This window comes from Arachis ipaensis, chromosome B2 (assembly GCF_059453495.1).
Source record: "Arachis ipaensis isolate K30076 ecotype BB chromosome B2, ASM5945349v1, whole genome shotgun sequence".
NCBI classification, from domain to species: domain Eukaryota; kingdom Viridiplantae; phylum Streptophyta; class Magnoliopsida; order Fabales; family Fabaceae; genus Arachis; species Arachis ipaensis.
In genome coordinates this window covers 111,983,908-112,002,786 of record NC_142437.1, presented here as the reverse complement: position 1 = coordinate 112,002,786, position 18,879 = coordinate 111,983,908, and the positions used below count along the sequence as shown (strand labels likewise).

The 18,879-nt window shown below is 30.7% G+C and overlaps 1 protein-coding gene and 1 long non-coding RNA gene across 4 annotated transcripts; one reads left to right on the top strand and one right to left on the bottom strand.

The window, feature by feature from the left end:
- Window positions 1–3,161: 3,161 nt before the first annotated feature.
- Window positions 3,162–5,507, top strand: LOC110269009 (uncharacterized). Its single transcript, XR_002357865.2, has 2 exons — window positions 3,162–3,384; window positions 4,240–5,507. It is a non-coding gene; the product is annotated as an uncharacterized LOC110269009 (long non-coding RNA).
- LOC107625816 (protein transport protein Sec61 subunit gamma) lies at window positions 5,080–6,707 on the bottom strand. Of its 3 annotated transcripts, none has more exons than XM_016328540.3 (3): window positions 6,521–6,707; window positions 6,336–6,451; window positions 5,080–5,331 (listed from the first exon to the last, which is right to left on the bottom strand). In XM_016328540.3, exons 1-2 carry the CDS (start codon window positions 6,612–6,614, stop codon window positions 6,336–6,338), a joined length of 210 nt encoding a protein of 69 aa, XP_016184026.1. In that variant the 5' UTR covers window positions 6,615–6,707; the 3' UTR covers window positions 5,080–5,331. The 3 variants fall into 3 exon arrangements, with proteins under 3 accessions (XP_016184026.1, XP_016184027.1, XP_016184028.1); XM_016328541.3 differs by having other exon boundaries at window positions 5,080–5,343; window positions 6,521–6,700; XM_016328542.3 differs by lacking the exon at window positions 5,080–5,331 and adding an exon at window positions 5,512–6,212 and having other exon boundaries at window positions 6,521–6,700.
- Window positions 6,708–18,879: the final 12,172 nt, after the last annotated feature.

Below are 18,879 nucleotides of genomic sequence, written 5' to 3'. Positions count from 1 at the left end.
CACCCAAGAATGTTTTCTTCCATCTCTTTCAAAAATTTTACATGCAGTTTCTACTTTTTCTAAATTTAAACATTAATAATAAATTTCAATTTTTAAGGGTATAGGCTTATCCACTTTGTTGATAGTTGGTTTTTCTCTCTCTTTTCAAACCATTTTCAATTGATAAGATATGTATTAGTTGAAATAGTATAAAAAGAGTACATGTTTATAACTCTAATTTTTTTTTTTTTTTACCAAAGATAGGAGACTCGAACCCACAACCTCTTAATTGAGTATGGAAAGACTATGCTAATTAAACTATTACTCATTGGCTATAACTCTAATTAATTGAGAATGAATATTAAAAGTATAAAATTTATGATAAAAAGAATACATTTTTTTATCCCTAATTTACAATATGTATTAATTTTTCTAAATTTTATTTTTCTATTAATATGTACCGTCTTTGAAATATGTTATATAATTATAATTTTATATTTTTTGTTATGATTAACTATTAATTTAAATTAAAAATCTCAATTACTTGACTAAAAAGTAACTTTTATTTAGCACCAAAGTAAAGTTCACTCACTAAAAAATTAAAAAAATTTTCTCACAGGTTTAGATTATTGTTCAGTTTCTCCGTATCCTTAGTAAATTCAGTATTGAGCAGCAAAAGATGCATTACTTGAAATAGTATAAAAAGAGTACATACGAGTATTAGTTCTTATTTTCTAGACAAGTTTATGTTTTCCGATGCCTCTATATTTTTCTAAGAGAATTCCCAATACTGCTGTGTTTGATGTTTTCGAAATTAACGTAATGCTGCTGTGGGTGCAGGATGGCATAGCGTGGTTCTGATTATGAAAATCACAAACAGTATTTGGATTACAGTTTACACATGAGAGTTTTCATAAAATTGATTTTGTAAAATTGATTTTGATGATAAGTTAGTTTGAGTTAATGTGATTTATATTTAGCAATCTTTATATTAAAATTGATTATAGTAAAATAAATGTTGTTTGGATTATACTATTCAAAATCACTTTTAGATGAAAAATTACTAAAAGAGACATCAATTTTATATACCTGCAAAATCAGAATACTATAAAAAATAATATAAAAATATTTATCATATAAATAAAATAAATACAATAAAAAATAAAAATATAAAAGAGAGTACTATAAATTTTATAATGTCACACAAAAAGAAAATATTCTATAATTTTTTTAGTTTCGTGAGTACTTTTTAATTTAGTATTATTTTAGACTATAAATTTTCATTATTTATGACTCTATTGTTACTTATAATTAATTTTTTATTTATTTTTTCTTTTTTGTTAGGATCATAATTTATATTATATAAAATTTTGATAATAAACGTAGTATATAATAATTACAATTACAAATTTTACAAAGTCAGAATAAAAAATAAAAAAAATTAATACAAAACAAAAATAGAGTACATCAAAGAATAGAAAAAAAATCATCCAGATAAGAAATAATAAAAATTTCATAAAACCAATAACATATATCATATGAACAAAACAAATACCATAAAGCGTAAATAAAATTCATATGAATAAAATCAAATAAAAAATAAAAAAATTTCATACACAACATAAATACAATGCAATAAAGGATAAAAAAAAAAGAATTCATATGAAAAAATAATAAAAATATCATAAAAATTAATAAAATACTTGAAAACTCAGAACATTATAAAAAATAAAAAAAGTTAACAACATTTGTCATATAAATAAAAGAAATACAATAAAATAAATAAAAAATCATATAAACAAAGCCAACTAAAAATAAAAAAAAAATATTTCATAAAAAATATACATATAAAAAAATAATATAGTAAATGATAAAAAAATCCATATAAAAATATAACATCAGAATTTAGAACACTTACACAAATAATATAAAAATATTTATCATATAAATAAAAATATAATAAAAAATATAAATAAAAAATACAATAAAAAAACATAAAAATTAAAATATGAAAATGAGTACTAAAAATAATAAAAAATTAAAATATTCACTAGTGATTGAAATAAATCTGAACGATTTTGATGAAAAAATTGGAATGAAAAAACTCTGAAGAAGTAGGAAGAACTACAAAGAACGACTGTGAAGATAATAGTTACTGGTATCATTCTTATAGAAGAAAATGAAGGGTAGGGTTGGTAAAAAAGAAATAAATTTCTTACTTAATTTTCTAATAATAATCAACAACCAAACGTGAAACGCAAAAACTACAAATTTTAGCTTCTCCTAAACGTGGATTCAGAGGCAGAATCAATTCTGCGATCAAAAAGATAAAAATGGCCAAATATCAAAATGAAACTTTCAAGAAGCTCAAACGGACTTCTCTCCTCCCCAACGTGTTTGCCAAACACATCCTTAGTCGTGGTTGGAATTAGATCAGAACCACCAAGACTGATTCAAATACTTGCCATCAATCCTAATGCTTTTCTGCTTCCGTTTTGGCATATGAATCAGTTGTGATGGCAATTTATATATGCATGAGAACATGATTGGTTCCACTTCATATTTTGGACATGTTTGAAACAGGGATGCTGTAATACAGTTTCTTAAGGACATGCGCAAAAAAACCAGGCATTGATTGCATTAACTTCTTGACCACTTTCACAGGTTCCCTTTTCCCTCTCAAATCTCTATATGTTTTTTTTAGTCAAATGGATTTGACAGTTCTAAAATCCAAAATATGTTGACCTTCAAATGTTTTTTGGCCCTAACTGCTGCCTAAGCCCATCAATTGTCAATATATTTTTGGATCATGAGCCTTAGTCAACAGCAACAAGGAACGTGATTCATTTCAGTAGGGCTAACTAAGCCCATGTCAACAAATAAAAGTGAACATGATTCATCTATCTCAGAGTAAGTAGTCATGTTTTCATGATTAAATATCGAGTAAAAGATAAATAGGTTTTTGATCTTTTTAAACGTAGACATGTTTGTCCTTCAAGATTTAAAAATATATTTAAATTCTTCACCTTAAAAAACGCGTGACAATTAGACCCTTCCGTCGAGTTGGGTTCAAAACGGCAACAAAACATACTAACCTGGTAGGGTAGAGTGTCAGTTGTCCGTTTTAGTTGCTGATGTGGATGGAGAACAAATTTTTAATGGACAAATTAGTTCTTGGGGTTCAAAACGGCGCCGTTTTGTCAACTGTGAACAATTCCCATTAATCCCTCTTCCTTTCTTCAATCAAAACTCAAACTTTCCTCTTCTTTGAGCAGAAGAATCCAGATCATGAAAGGATCGGAGATTTCCCATCACAACAAATCCTGGGTTGAAGACATTTATTGGAACCATTTTCAGTTCCTCCATTTCGTATAGTTTATGTCCAACACTTATAATCAGCACCTTGTAAGTATCTTCTTCCTCACTTTTGTAAATCAACGAAAATTACATACCCTTTTAAGTGTGTGTAAAAAATGAGTGATTTTTAATTTTGGGATGTGGGGAAAATTGAATTTGGGAATTTTAGTTCATGCATGGTGTCTGCATATTCTTTTTGCTCCGTTGATTAATTTTTTTCCTTCAATTTGTTTCAACTATGTTATTTGCAATGTAGGGTTTGTGATTGGATTCTGTAGAAAGAATTTTTGTTTAATTCAATGTTGTTTTAGGTTCTGCAAGAAGTGATTCTACAACTAGAAAATTGCTATATAATTGAAAAGGTTTGAGCTTACATTGTAGTAGAGGAAAAATATGCATCAACATTGTAGGTTTTTCCCTTACTATGATCCTCATTGTGAACGGTGACAATGTTTAGATCTTTTTAATTGAAGGAGAAACTAAAACTGATTCAAAAAAAAAAAGGAGAAACTAAAACAAAAGAAAATAATAAAGTGGAGAAGTAGAAAATAATATGTGGGTTGTTCCTGCATAATTATTTTGGTGGTGGTTATTCAATCACTAGCTATATTTGAGATATAAAATGGTAAATGTAATATTTCATGACATGACATCATGGCATCGTGATCTATGTTCTGGGCTTACCTAGTAGGGTTTGAGTTACATTGTGTTTGGAGTTATGTTGCCTACACCAAGATCTCGCTCCCATGCATTGAATGGAGTGATAAGATTTGGCCCTCCACTACCTGTTAGCCTGAATCAAGTTTTTGTTGCTTTTTCCATTCATTCATATTCAGGGGATTTTTGCTTTTTTCCATTCATTCCTACTTTTTCTCATAGCTGGAATTTAAATTTTGACTATAGACACTTCCCAAAGCATTTTATGGTGGCTGGAAACAGTTTGTGAAAGATCATTCCTGAACCTCGAGATCTCAGAATCCGAAAGGGATTTGTGAAGGTGAACCGTTTTGGACATGACATTAGCTACTTCAAAAGAAAGAATGTCAATGGTTACCTTATCGTTGTTCTTGATGGTGCTGCTATGTTGCTACTGCTTCCTCTTTCCCGAAGAAGTTTCTAGAAGAAGGGCGTGGAGAGAGGACCAAAACAGTGTCGTTTTTGGAGAGTGTGAAGAGGGATGTAAGGTTGGCAGCTAGGGTTTCCGAACGGCGGATAAAATCGGCGTAGGAAAGGTGGCGGTTGGTGGCAGAGTCGATGAGAGCGTTGACGAAGTCAGACTAAGGTGAGTTGCGATAGAGAGAGAGAGAGAGAGAGAACGTATGATGGCCACAAGGACTAATTTGTCCATTAAAAATTTGTTCTCCATCCACATATGCAACCAAAACGGACACCTACACTCTACTCTTCCAGGTCAGCATGTTCCGTTGCCGTTTTGAACTCCAACTTGACAGAGGGGTCTAATTGCCACGTGTTTTACAATGTGAGGGATTTAAATATATTTTTAAATCTTGAGGGACAAAAATGTCCGAGTTTAAAAAGGTCAGGGACCTATTTGTCTTTTACTTTTAAATACCATACATAACAACAATATTTTAGTAGTTCTTGAATCAAGTTAAAGGGGAAGTATATATTATAAAGAAGGTTGGCCTCGGCGCAATGCTAAGGTGCCTTTTGAACTTTTAAGTTACGAAATCCATGGCCGGCGCAGCTCATGACGAAAAGGAATTTGATTCTGAAAATTCAGCTAGAAAGAGGTGTTTATAACTAAAATTTGTTTCATATGAATTGAAACTAAGTTTTAATCCTATTCATATCACAGTGATCAGACAAGGAACAATAGCAAGGTTTGATTACATGAACATAGATGAAAATACAAGATGTTATGGACAGCCGACTCCTCTGGTGTATGACATGACCAGAATTCTGAACAGCCTTCCTATCTACCTGAGTTATGGCGGCACTGACGCTCTTTCCAATGTCAAAGACGTGCAACGGCTGTTACAAACTCTTGAAGATCATGATGGAGATAAGCTTGTAGTACAATATAGAAATGATCATGCGCATGCAGATTATGTAATGGGAGAAAATGCTAAGCGAGATATATATATATATATATATATATATATATATATATATATATATATATGAACCTCTTATATCTCTCTTTAAGCTTCAATGATATCTAAAGAATAACATTCATCATTATAGAACTTCTATATTACCTAACTTCTTGGTTAGAGTTGAATAGAACAGAAATATCAATGTGTAAAGTAATATTATTAAAGAAATTTAACATATGATATTTCTGTATGAGCAATGCTAGGGGACCAACAACTTTTGTGATTGGTAGTCATCAAATAGTCATCAATGATGATTTAATGGTGTGAGATTGGTGTGAGATTTCATCTAATGACTCACCTTCTCTGCTGGTTACATGCAGGCCAAAATTTAATAAAATTGCTGGCCCCTAGACTTTTCCTTGTATTTACCAACCAAATTGCAGGTGAAATATCAGTACCCTTTCCATTATATCTTAAATTTGGAACTTCTCATGGCTTTTTGTGTGAATGATAATGAAAGTAACAGATGAAACTCTTGTTAAGTAATCAAATTGAAGACTTCACTTCAACTCTTGGAATTTAAATAAATGTAGATCATAAAACTCAACTAATAACCCTTTACGATATGCAGCAATAGTAGAAATTTGACCTGGTTATACATACTATTCAAGTGATCACAATATAAAATGCTTCATATACGGTGATGATACTTGAAAACCATAAGGACATATCTCAAACAAAGAACTTTATCTAAGTTTGCATAATTTCAAACCCTAATCTCAAATAACAGTAAGCAAGCACAAAATCAACCACATCCTGCGCGCAATAAAACAACATTACAATTTTCCCATTTTAAACAACACATGCAGCTAAGCTATTAACACAAAACAATTGTGCGAATTTCACACATCTTTGAAAAATAAAGAATTCGAAGTATACCTAACCAGATCCGACGATGATGTTGTTAATGGGAATGAAGATGAGCTTGACGAAGAAGCCAACGAATCCCATAACCACGAATCCGATTGCAGTACGAACAGCAACCTTGGAGAATTCTACAAAAGAAAAGGAAAATTTCAGATCCACAGCAGAGAGATTCAAATCACAATAAAAAGAAAAAATACCTTTGCGATCAGGTTTATGGCAACGCTTGACGAGCCTTACGCTGTCCTTGGCGAACTCTCTGAGGGGATCGAACACTGAATCAATGGCGTCCATTCTCTCTCTTGTGCTTTCGAAACTGAGATTGAAGACTAACAACTCCGGACTCCTTTTAACAACTCCCTTTAGAAATGATTTAGCATTCTCTTGCTGTTTGGCAATTACTATAATACTCCAAACTCATTCTTAGCATTTAGATCCTCTAAAATTTGAATTTTATTTAAAAAAAAAAAATATTTTATATCATTTAAATTTTATTGCTTTAATTTAAATATAATTACTTTAATATAATATATATAGTTATTAGTCTTTAATATGATAAAAGGCGTTTTTTTATAATATATATTAATTTGTGAGATTTAGATTCTCTAAAGTTTGAATTTTATTTTAGAAATTAAAATATAATCTCTCACTATTTATTTTATAAGTAGGATCAAAAATAAATATAAAAAAAAACTATACAAAAGTAGAAGATCATATTTTACTCTTTAAAATAAAATTCAAACTTTAGAAAAATCAAATCTCACAAATTAATATATATTATAAAAATACGCCTTTTTGTTACTACTTATCATATTAATGACTAATAATTATATATATTATATTAAAGTAATTATATTTAAATTAAAGCAATAAAATTTAAATAGTATAAAATATTATTTTTATTTTTTAATAATAATATTGTATTTATTTATTTTTATAATTTAATTTTAATATATTAATAATATAAAATATTTTATACAGTTATTTAATTATATCTATTTTTTTAAATAATTATTTATATAATTAATATAAAAGATAACTATTTTTTTATAATATAGTATTACATAATTGAATATAATACATTAAAATTAAATTTATATTTTTATTATTTAAATTTAATTTTATTATAATTACATATTTATTTAATTATTATTGAATCAAACGACCAGTTATTTACCGATTGAATAATTAATCCAATGACTCAATAACTTAGTCAGATCGATTAATGGTTCAGTTTTGATAACCATAAATCTATGATGGTGGATCTTTATCTTATGAGAAAAGGACAAATAGGTCCCTGATCTTTTGTCTCGCGGACATTTTCGTCCCTGACCATTGAAAAATACTTTTAAGTCACTGACCTTCACAAAACTTAGACGGATCAGTCCCTGACGAAGACATTTGGACGGATCAGTCCCTGACGGAGGCATTTGGACGGAGGGACTGATCCGTCCAAATTTTGTGAAGGTCAGGGACTTAAAAGTATTTTTCAATGGTCAGGGACGAAAATGTTCGCGAGACAAAAGGTCAAGGACCTATTTGTCCTTTTCTCTTATCTTATTTTGTTACTGTGTTTAGCATGTAGGAGAAATTTTTTTCCTTTTTAGGTCAGATTTGTTAAGTTTGCACATGGGCCTACTACCGGGCCTTAGCATGTCCCTTCATGTTATCTTATTCTTGCATAAAGAACAATGAATTTTTTTCTGATAAAAAACAAAAAAAGAGAGCCCAGTGAAAGAAACAAGGCATATGCCTGCCAAAATTAAAAGAGAAAGACACAAGCCCCCCCCCCCCCCAAAAAAAAAAACCAGAAGGAAATAATGAAAAAATCCACGTAAAATTCTTAGTTTTTCTTTCGATTAGTTCAAATTTAAAATATTTGATTCTGTTCCGATATCATTACTTTGTTTTAAAAGCTAACTAACATGGTGTACATTGTAATTTTTTTTGGTGACTTAAAAGAAAATAAACAAAAACTAAGAAAGAAAAAAAAACAAGAAACTGCTTAAAAAAGGCAGTCCTGTTGAATACTACTCTCAAACTTCTTCCAAGGCAATGGAAGCTCCACTTGGGGAGAAATAGTCCTCATTGCAGTCTTTGCCATGATGTCTGCTACTGTATTTGCATCTCTCAAGATCAACCGAAGATCAGCACGCCATTTCCAAGACATGATATCTCGGATTTTTAACACCAAAGGATCAATAAACCCAGAGCAATCTTGTAAATTATTGACAATAGTAAAAGCCTCCACACAGTCTGTCTCACATATAATGTCTCTTTGTCCCGAGTCCCATGCTAAAAGAAAGCCTCTCCAAATAGCAAACAACTCTCCTTGCAAAATGCTACGACTCTCAATTGTTCCCAGACAGCCTCGTTGCCACCTTCCCTTCCAATCTCTGCTAACACAAGCAAAACCAACTCGAGCACCACTGCCAGGATAGCTAGCATCACGTTAACATCTATCAAATTAAAAACTAAACAAAAATTAATATTTACAAATTACAAGGACAAAATGTTGCAGATTTTTATAATAAAAAAAAAATTATTTAAAGGCAATAAACAACGTAAAATTCTTAGTTTTTCTTTCGATTAGTTCAAATTTAAAATATTTGATTCTGTTCCGATATCATTACTTTGTTTTAAAAGCTAACCAACATGGTGTACATTGTAATTTAATTTATCACGTTAACATCTATCAAATTAAAAACTAAACAAAAATCAATATTTACAAATTACAAGGACAAAATGTTGCAGTTTTTTATAATAAAAAAAAAATTTATTTAAAGGCAATAAACAAATGATGCTGCATACACAGTGCTACTCACCCCACACTCGAATGCATAGACTGTAAATTCTGGCAATGCTTCCCTAATGTATAACATAAAGTACATGTTCCATTAAAGAAGGGACAGTACTTGGACACCCTTTTTTTACTTATGTAAGACGCAAAATTCAACAAGACAAATTCATAGAATAACCCTAGAGAAAAAATATTATTATTATTCTGCAGCTTATAAGTCACAAGCAATACAATGGATGAAACCTGAAAGGACAACCAATATTATTATTATTATTATTAATGTGTTTCTTCTTTCACATGGTGAAAATCGTACAACACTACGCATTACATCAATCTTCAACTCTTGATATATGTGCTAATTGTTATACTTTAATTTGATATGGTGATAATTTAATTATTTGGAATTTTTAAATTTAGGCTAATTTTATTTACAGAAAAGTTCTACATCCATGTAAAAAATATATGGATGTTATCCAAGTAACTTTCTCCATACGCGCGTTCCTCCACCCCCATAATCGTTTGGAGTAAAGTATTGTTTTTGTCTCCAACGTTTGGGGTAAATTCTATTTGTGTCCATAACGTTTAAATCGTTCTATTTGTATCCCTAACATTTATGAAAGTAATTCAATGTTATCCTGCCGCCAATTACACATCATAAACGCTTTAGTTTGAGTTTTAAAAATCTCTTCTTGAAGAATACAAATGTCTGGGATAGAATCGATGATCCACTCCAAAAAATAGCTCATCAAAAGTTGAAACTAATTCCTACAACATTTACATAATTCACTTTTCTAGAGACATAATTAAATCTAAATACAAATAGTGGGTATAATATTAAAATCGAACACATCCAAGTGAGACCTAATTGAGAATGAATACATCAAAGTGAGAATAATTGAAAAATATAATCTGATTTGTTAGTATAATTGATAGTAGGATAATATTGAATCACTTTTATAAACGTTAGGGATACAAATAGGACGATTTAAACGTTAGGAACACAAATAGAACTTACCCCAAACATTGAGGACAAAAACGATACTTTACTCTAATCATTTGTTATACACGCGCCTCATGTAACGTATATAACGTAAATCTTCTACTGCGTGATAAACCTTTCTCAACGTAAACCTTGTTCTCTTCTCGTAAACATTGTTCTCTTCTCGCATTTCTTTTTCTTCTTCTTTCTTTTTCTTCAAACTAATAAAAAATCCTTATTTTTCTCTGTTCGCATTTTTCTTCTCTGCATTATGGATCTGGATTGAGTTCGACGTAATTAGCTTCGTCGTTCTTCTTCTTCTTCGTTTTCTTCTTCGATCTGGACTTTTGAATTGAAACAATGAATGAATTAACTTCAAATCAGTTGAATGAGTGCGATTTGGATTATTCTTCCGAAACGCATAAATTTGATGAGGTTTGGATTATTGAATTTTAAATCGAATTCAATGGAATGCAATTGCTAATTTATTTGAATTGAATTGAATGGACGGAGGTGATCTGAATCTGAAATGAATTGAATTGAATTGATAATATCTAAATTGTAGATAGAGTTGTTTCGAATTTGGTTTTGTATAATGGATTATCTTTTGTTCACTGTGAGTAACTTTTCAGTTTGGTAAGTATTATAGAATTGTTTCACCATGAGCATGTGTTCAGTTTGGTATGCAGAAAGTAGTCTGTAAAAAAATTAGAAAAAAAAGTTTGTTATCCCACGAAGAAGCGACGTTGAACGATGTGAACGACCTTCAAAGCCCGCCACGCGTCAAAACAAGAGACCGGCCCAAGAACAGACTTGGATCAAACTTGGAAAAAAAGATCTCAAATGCCATGAAAAAAAAGAAAAAGACAGCTCCAAGCAAGGTAAAATTGACTTGCTTACGATTAGGTAAAAATTCAGTTGTGCATTTTGCTAATATACAATTAATTATGTCTTTTTTGTAGTTGAACCTTTTAGACGTTGTATCATCGATTCAGTCAAACTCCAGTATTTACAATGCACCAGATATGAATTATCCAAGAGAGGATTATACGAGTTTTATTTTTTATTAATAGATTTTTCTGTTCACCCATGAGCACATTTCGGTTCGACAAGTATATTAATTTCGGTTCACCGAGGTTATAGGTGGGTTAATTTCTGACTGTTGTTAGTCTTTAATGAATAGTCACTTTTTTTGTGAAATTCTTTATTCCAAAAGTCAATTTTTTCTTTATTGTGCTATGTCATAGAGTTTAGGTATTTCTAAAACTGAATACTGATAGAAACATTTTTTTTATAATTAGCTCTCTGAATTTCTGTACAGTGTGTTTGTAATTTTTGGTTCGGCCAGTGTATTAATTTCGCTTCACTATGTTTTTTGGTGTTCTTAATATATTGGTAAATACACCAATTCCAATCACTGGAGAACCTGGAACAAAACAGCAGCCAGACAGTTCCAACAGATAGGACAAGGAGTAATCCATCTTGAATCAGATATAAATATTAACATTTGATATATACATTGATATTAAGAATATATATATACATTAACATTTACATTGACACATATACATTTGAAAGAAGTATTGTTTGCTTTTTTAAACAAGTTAAACAAAATATTGTTAATTACAACCAGTTAATCATAGTATGTCATATTTATTATCTAAATCCCATATGAGAATTTACAATAAGGGCTGGAGAGGGTAGCAGATGGCTTCGGGAGTCTTATTGCTTCAGATTCCCGAATCAGTTAATGTACTTACGTTATAGTGCGGCTTCTCCTTCATTGTCACCATTGTCTTGTTCTGTTTTGCTGTAATGAAAAAATTTGGTCAATACTTCACTCAATACACTGATAAGCTCAAGCATATATATCTTAATCAAGTCAATTAAAATGTCACAGGTCACCGAACCGAAATTCATTCATGCACAGAATGAAACAGCTAGAAATATGATTGCTGCATGCTATCACAATAATCTTAAATATTGAAAAAATTTGGTCAATACTTCACTCAATACACCGATAAGCACAAGCATGTATATCTTAATCAAGTCTATTAAAATACCACAGGCCACAGAACCGAAACTCATTCATGCACAGAATCAAACATCATAAATAATGAAAATACTAGAAAATGATTCTTGCATGCTATCACAATAATGTTAAACACTGAACCGAACAACATTCATTTGGTGAATAAAAATCACAAAGGCCACCGAATCGAATAACGTTCATGTGATGAATAAATGGCGATCAACTTTCAATCAACAAGAACAGTATTTCTCCATGCGAAAGAAGTACTGAACAGAGTAACAACCAATTTCAAAACCCTAGTTAAACTATCCACTTAACTGAATGAAAATAACAACAAATTTCATTCAAAATCCTAGTTATACTGTAAAAATTTAATCATAGTAATCCTAAACCCTGAAAAAGAAAAAGAATGCCACCAAACCGAATAATATTCATGTGAAGAATAAATCCCTCAGTTAATTAGCTTTTCAGATCTTCAACCTCCCGGAAAAAGAATAAAATTATATCATAGAAAGACAATATTAATAATGAACCATCCAATTCCATCATGAATAATATATGGTTGTGGTTAAACAGAATAATACAGAAAAATAGAAAGAAAAAGAGAGGGGACAAATATTTCTAACACATGTTCTCTATTCTTAGTCCAGCAGAAGCAACAGTAGCATTGGTTGTTTTTTTTTTTATCTTGTTCAACCAAAGCAGCACGTGCGGTTGTGATTGTGCTTGGAACCAAAAAAGCATCAAATGCAGTGCAATCTATCCAATTCATTAAGAGCTTCTCTTGTTCCCATATCTCTAGAATCCAAACCTTTTTAACTATCAGAACGTGACTGAAGTTTGAGTGATTTTGAGAGAGATTCGAAGAGAATGAGCGATTTCGTACGTTTTGAAGAAGAAGAGACGGTTTTTCATCATGAAGCGCGAATGAAGATAGTGGTTTCGTGTGTATAGGGCGCGTGGAAGTCACGTTTATTTAATAAGATTGAAAACGCGTAAGTTGTTTTGGGTTTGGGCAAACTTGGTTACATGGATGTATAGCATCCCTGTTTTTTTTTTATATAGAAAAATATTGGTATTTTTGTTAAAAATTAGATTATTTGGTGTAATTATAGGTAGGTAAATTTTGTAGGTAGAGAGTCCATAAGCAGGATGCGTGTGGACATGTGTCAACATTCTGACAACACGCAAGATGCATGTTAGACACGTGTCATTATTCTGTCAACACGTAAGATGCGTATTGAGTACGTGTCAATATTCTAACCAACACACAACATGTGTTGGACATATTTTTTACATATCTATAATACTATATATTTCAAATATCAATATTTAACTAAAATACTATCTTTATTTTTATATTAAAAATAATTTTTGACAAATTTATATCAAGAAATATTATCCAGAGCCTAAGTAAAATATATAATTTGAACTAATTATAAATTTTAAAATCACAAATGTTTTGAAAGGAATGGACTGTGTAAAAGATTTTTTTTTTTCAATTCAAATGTTTTTATTAATTTTCTTTAAAACTAAACAAATTCATTTATCAACATTTTCAAAATTCAATGCTGGTTTGAATAAGATGCCAACATGATACATTGTTGTACTAGTAAACTACTATAATCAATGCAGTCCATGATGAGAAGACAACTTATACAGAACCTTTGCAGAATCACATATACAATTATTAATTAACTAATTAATTAATTAATTAATACATGACAAGACCCAATTTTGGGTTTTTAAGAACCGGCTACTTTAACACTTGGTTCTAAGCGAAGAAGGCTTTCTTGTTGGAATTTCTAGTTTCCTTAATCCTAAGATTACCTATATTAATTATTAACAAAGAAAGTTATTGAGAGTATAGGAGCCTAATTGAATTTGTGAACATGATTAAAAGTAATTAGATTTTTTTTATCTTTCTCAACAAATTTTTTTTATATTCTTAATAGAACGAATCGTAATTCCTCTAATAAAAAAAAGAGTGCAGAGGCAGATTTGATGATATTAGAGACCAAAATTTTAAAATTTAAATGTAATCTCATTAAATTCTAAAATTTAAATAAAATAATATTTTTTATTTTATTTTTATTTAATTCTAAATAAAAAATAATAATAATTTATTTAATTTAATATTTATGATAATAAATAAAATTATTATTATATAAATCATTTAATATAAAACAGTTTAATTTATAATTATAATTAATATATATATTATCTATAAATAAATTAAAAAATAATCCTTTCCTAACATCACCATCTTTCTGAAATTCACAAAAATCTCACCATAACATTGCCCTTTATATTATGTTTCAGAATTAGTTGTAAAGTACGCTATATATTAACCCTATTAACACCAACTGAAATTAAGTAATATTACATTCAGCGATCTTTAATTTGTCATAGTTAAACTACCTTAAAATGTGATGAATGTTATTATGCCTGGGGAATTTTATCAGGTTGAATATATATATATATAAAATAACAAATAATGAATAAGAAGAAGTTTTAAGAAGTTAGAATATAAGAATAATATTATATAATATATTTTCCCTGATCAAAATGTATAATATTTTGACTAATTTAGTCCAATTAGACTAAAATCCCATGCATAGGAGATCCATAGATCTCTCTTAGCAAAAATTATTATTATTATTATTATTATTATTATTATTATTATTATTATTATTATTATTAATAACTCAAGAAAAGCTAATATACTTCCCACATTATTGAATATATATAATTACTAGGATAAATCACATATATAAAAAAATAATTTTCTAATACTACACAAATTTTTTACATCAACTTTAGGTTAAATCTAATTTAGGAGATTTGTGTAATATTAGAAGGAGATTATTTTATGTGACTTGTCAATAAATATATTATCTATTACGAAAATTATTGTTGTGTTATTTTCGATTATAAAAAAATAGTGTGTTTTAATTTAGTATGGAGGTAATCCTAAATCGAATGATAGATTTTGTATTTAAAAATTTTAAAACATTAAAGTTCACATCTTAGATGGTAGATTTTGTATTACTTCACAAATTGGAAAGTAAATTTTGCGTTTTAAAAATTAAAAAAAAAGTTAAACTTCACAAATAAGAAAATCAAATTTATGATGTTCATATGAAAAAAAATACACTAAATTTTATACATTATTAAAAAGCACTACTATCAATCCAATATCAAAATTAAAAACTCGAAGAGACGAGAAGGAAAGAGAATCAGAATTTAAAATTGCATAAAGAAAAAGGGCAAAGGCCCCTACCTAATAAGTGGGTTCAGGTTAACCTAACCAAACCCAGCAGCAACATAGACATCACTTTCAAAACATAAGAGCAGCTCCAATGGGTGGTCCTCATTGCACTTTTTCCTGACACATGGTGGAATTTACCGTTGGAGAAGGAGAGAGATGAGTTCTTTCACGGAGGCCAAGGCAGAAGAGTCCCTCTGAGCAGGGACTCAAACATAACCAATGGTAACTTGCCACATGGCAAGTTACTTTTTAAATAAATACATATAAAATTATAATTAAATAAATAATTATATTAAATAATTAAATTATAATAAATAATTATATTAAATAATTAAATAAAATTAAATTTAATAATAATTATAATAGTTAATTAAATTAAATAATTATAATTTTATTTAATTAATAGTTTATATTAATTATTTATTTAATTAATAATTTATATTAATTATTTATATAATAATCAATATTAAATATTATTTATATTTATATTATTATATTAAATTAGCCGTTGTAAAACTAGCCGTTGTAAAATTAGTTGTTGCAAAACTAGCTGTTATTATGTTACCGTTATTATTAATAAATTAATATTTTGTTACTCTATATATACCACTTAGATACACTTCTATTCTCACATTATCTACTACTCTTCTTTATCTTCTTCCAAGTTTACGAAATTAAAGTTCTGCTACTATTATTTTTTGTTCGAAAAAATGGATCTAAACCAACTCAACTCTTTCTTCAATTACTTACAAAACTTTCCTCAAATTCCAAATATCCGAATTATCTATTGTGTATTATTGTTATATATGAATTTATTTAATATTAATATTTTTTAATAGTGAATTATTTTTAAATTTAAATATTTAAATTACATTATTAAAAAAAATTAATTACATTAATTACAAGTATTTTAATTAATTAATTAAGTGGGACCACAACAGAGACTAAAGTCAGTTCCTCCTAATGGAGAAGAGAGAGATGCTTTGAGTTCCTATTTACTGTTTATGATGCAAAAACTGATGTGGAGTTACTTTTTATGACAGGTGGGCCATAAACAGGAACTGGGATGAGTTCCCTACTGGAGATGGTCTAAAGGAAAAGGTCATGGTGTGGTTTGTAAGAGGTTTCACTATTATATTTATACAATCCAATTATAACTCTTTCAACACGTTACTTCATTATTTTACTACCCGCTATCCCCTTTTCCCGCTTCTTACTTTTGAACTCTCATTCATCAATCACTAGTTCACTACTACCCTTTTGGTCCATGTTTTGATACCAAATATATTTAGAATTTTTTATTTAAATTAAATAAATATATAAATTATGAAAATACATAAAATGTGAGATTTTTACAAAATATATACTCTTACACATCTCGAATGCTGAAGAGTAAGTTGAAAATTGAACATATTTCGACGTTTGAGATCTTGTGCTGTGACCGGACGACGTCGAGACATATCCTAGGTGCATCCGAGATATGTGTTGTTATGGAGATCGGAGACTGAGCACCTGAGATATATGGTAACTGAGAAAAGGGTCTTAGTACCCGAGATATATACAATTCACCTGATGGGGTCTCAGCATCCGAGATATAGTCAAGGGCGTAATTTGGGTCTCAACACCCGGGGTATGCGTATAATGGTTTAAATGTCTCTGCATCCAAGATATATTAGAGAATAACTCTATTTATAGACCCATCCCTCAACCATCTCCTCACAATTCATAAATCAATCTTTTATTCCTCCTCTTTCCATTATATTCTGATGGAGAATACTCAATTCTTTTTTGTTATAGTTTATCCCAATGTGATAGTAAACACGGAAATAAAGGAGTGATTTTTGAGTCTGATAAGACTGTCATGTTACGCACCAACCGGGTTGATACTCTACATGCGCTAAAGACGGTCATGCTAAGCAATATGGGGTGAATAGGTACCAAGGAGGTTGGGCAGGTTGCATATAGATTTCTGCACGCACTTCTAAATGGTGGATTTACTAACAGATTATTTTGAATTGATGGGAATCAGCATGTGAGAGTAATGTTCGACGTACCTGCACGGCTAATGCCACAAGTTGTGATGGAGTTGTATGTTGTCGTCCGTGACGTGGTTGTTAGTGGTGGGTCGTCTCCTTCGAGTCCTGAAGTTGTCCCGCTGGAGGCCACACCCAACCTCATGATAGTGCCGACGAATACGACAGTGAGGGAGATTCAACTTATGTTGCCGGGTCCAGGTCGTCTAGCGATATTGCTTCTGCTAATGAGTATGTGCCGGAGACTCCCACCGGCGGTATTGGTCGGTTTCTCCTACCTCCCCCTTTGGCCATTTCTCGATTGTCAGAAGTTCCTAGTCATTATCAACTTTGAATTTGGACGCAATGCAGCCAGATGATCTTTTGAATGCCGATGAAGGGGAGGATTACAATACAAATGGTGGAGTGAAATTCTGAGTTGGCCATAGGTTCAGGAACTGCAATGCAATTCTAATGGCAGTGAAGAATTACAGTATTTGACGGAATGCGGAGTACAGAGTTTTGGGGTCGAATAGGCTTAAATACCACTGTCGTTGCAAGTAATTCACCAACGGTTGTCCATGGAGTAGTCTTCGTGTGACACTACGTCGAAACTTGAACTACTGGTATATTTTACGATTTATTTTGGATGAACTAAAATCTATTACGTTAATTTTGTGTTATACTGAATGTTGACATCCACGAGTAATTTGTAGGAAGATGCATAGGTTCGGTGAAGCACATGCCTGTTATTGTATCTGTTTTTCTTTAGTCGTGTTGCTTTCGTATCAAGTTAAAGCATTAACGTAAAAAGCATAACTCATGATCGTAATACTGCATAATATATAGTCATACATGAAATATTCGATAACCTAACATATAATGATATAATATATAAAGTCAGATAATGTATAGAACATAAGAATATCTATCCAAACCATATACTAATGCCGTCTGCCTACAAGGTCCAAATGGTGTCCAGTCCCACATCCACGAGGACGAGTCACTCTCGGAGGACAGGCTGGCCGAGGATGAACACTTGGGTGGCTCACAGTAGGGGGTCCGCTGTGGTAGTGGTGGTGGAGGAACTACTCCATGTATAGGTGGCGGCGGAGGAGGTGGTAGCCAAATCGATCCCAACAGAAGTGGGTGTGATGGTAATGGTGGAGTTTGATAATACGATGATGGTGCAGATCCATACTGATGGTGGGGTGGTGGTGGAGTTTAGTAATACAATGATGGTGTTGATCCATGCTAAACAGCTACTCCGCTCGATGAGTCTGGTATGTCGGTATGGTCTTTCCGCTACTGATAACGACTTGCAAACTCATCCATCGCATCCCCAGTCGACCAAAAATCTAGAACATGTCATCGAGGTTTATTTCAACATCAAAGCCAATGTCAAATTGGGTCTGGTTCCAGGTGGTGTCATCATCCGGGTGGTGAGCAGTGCTGGAGCTACCTC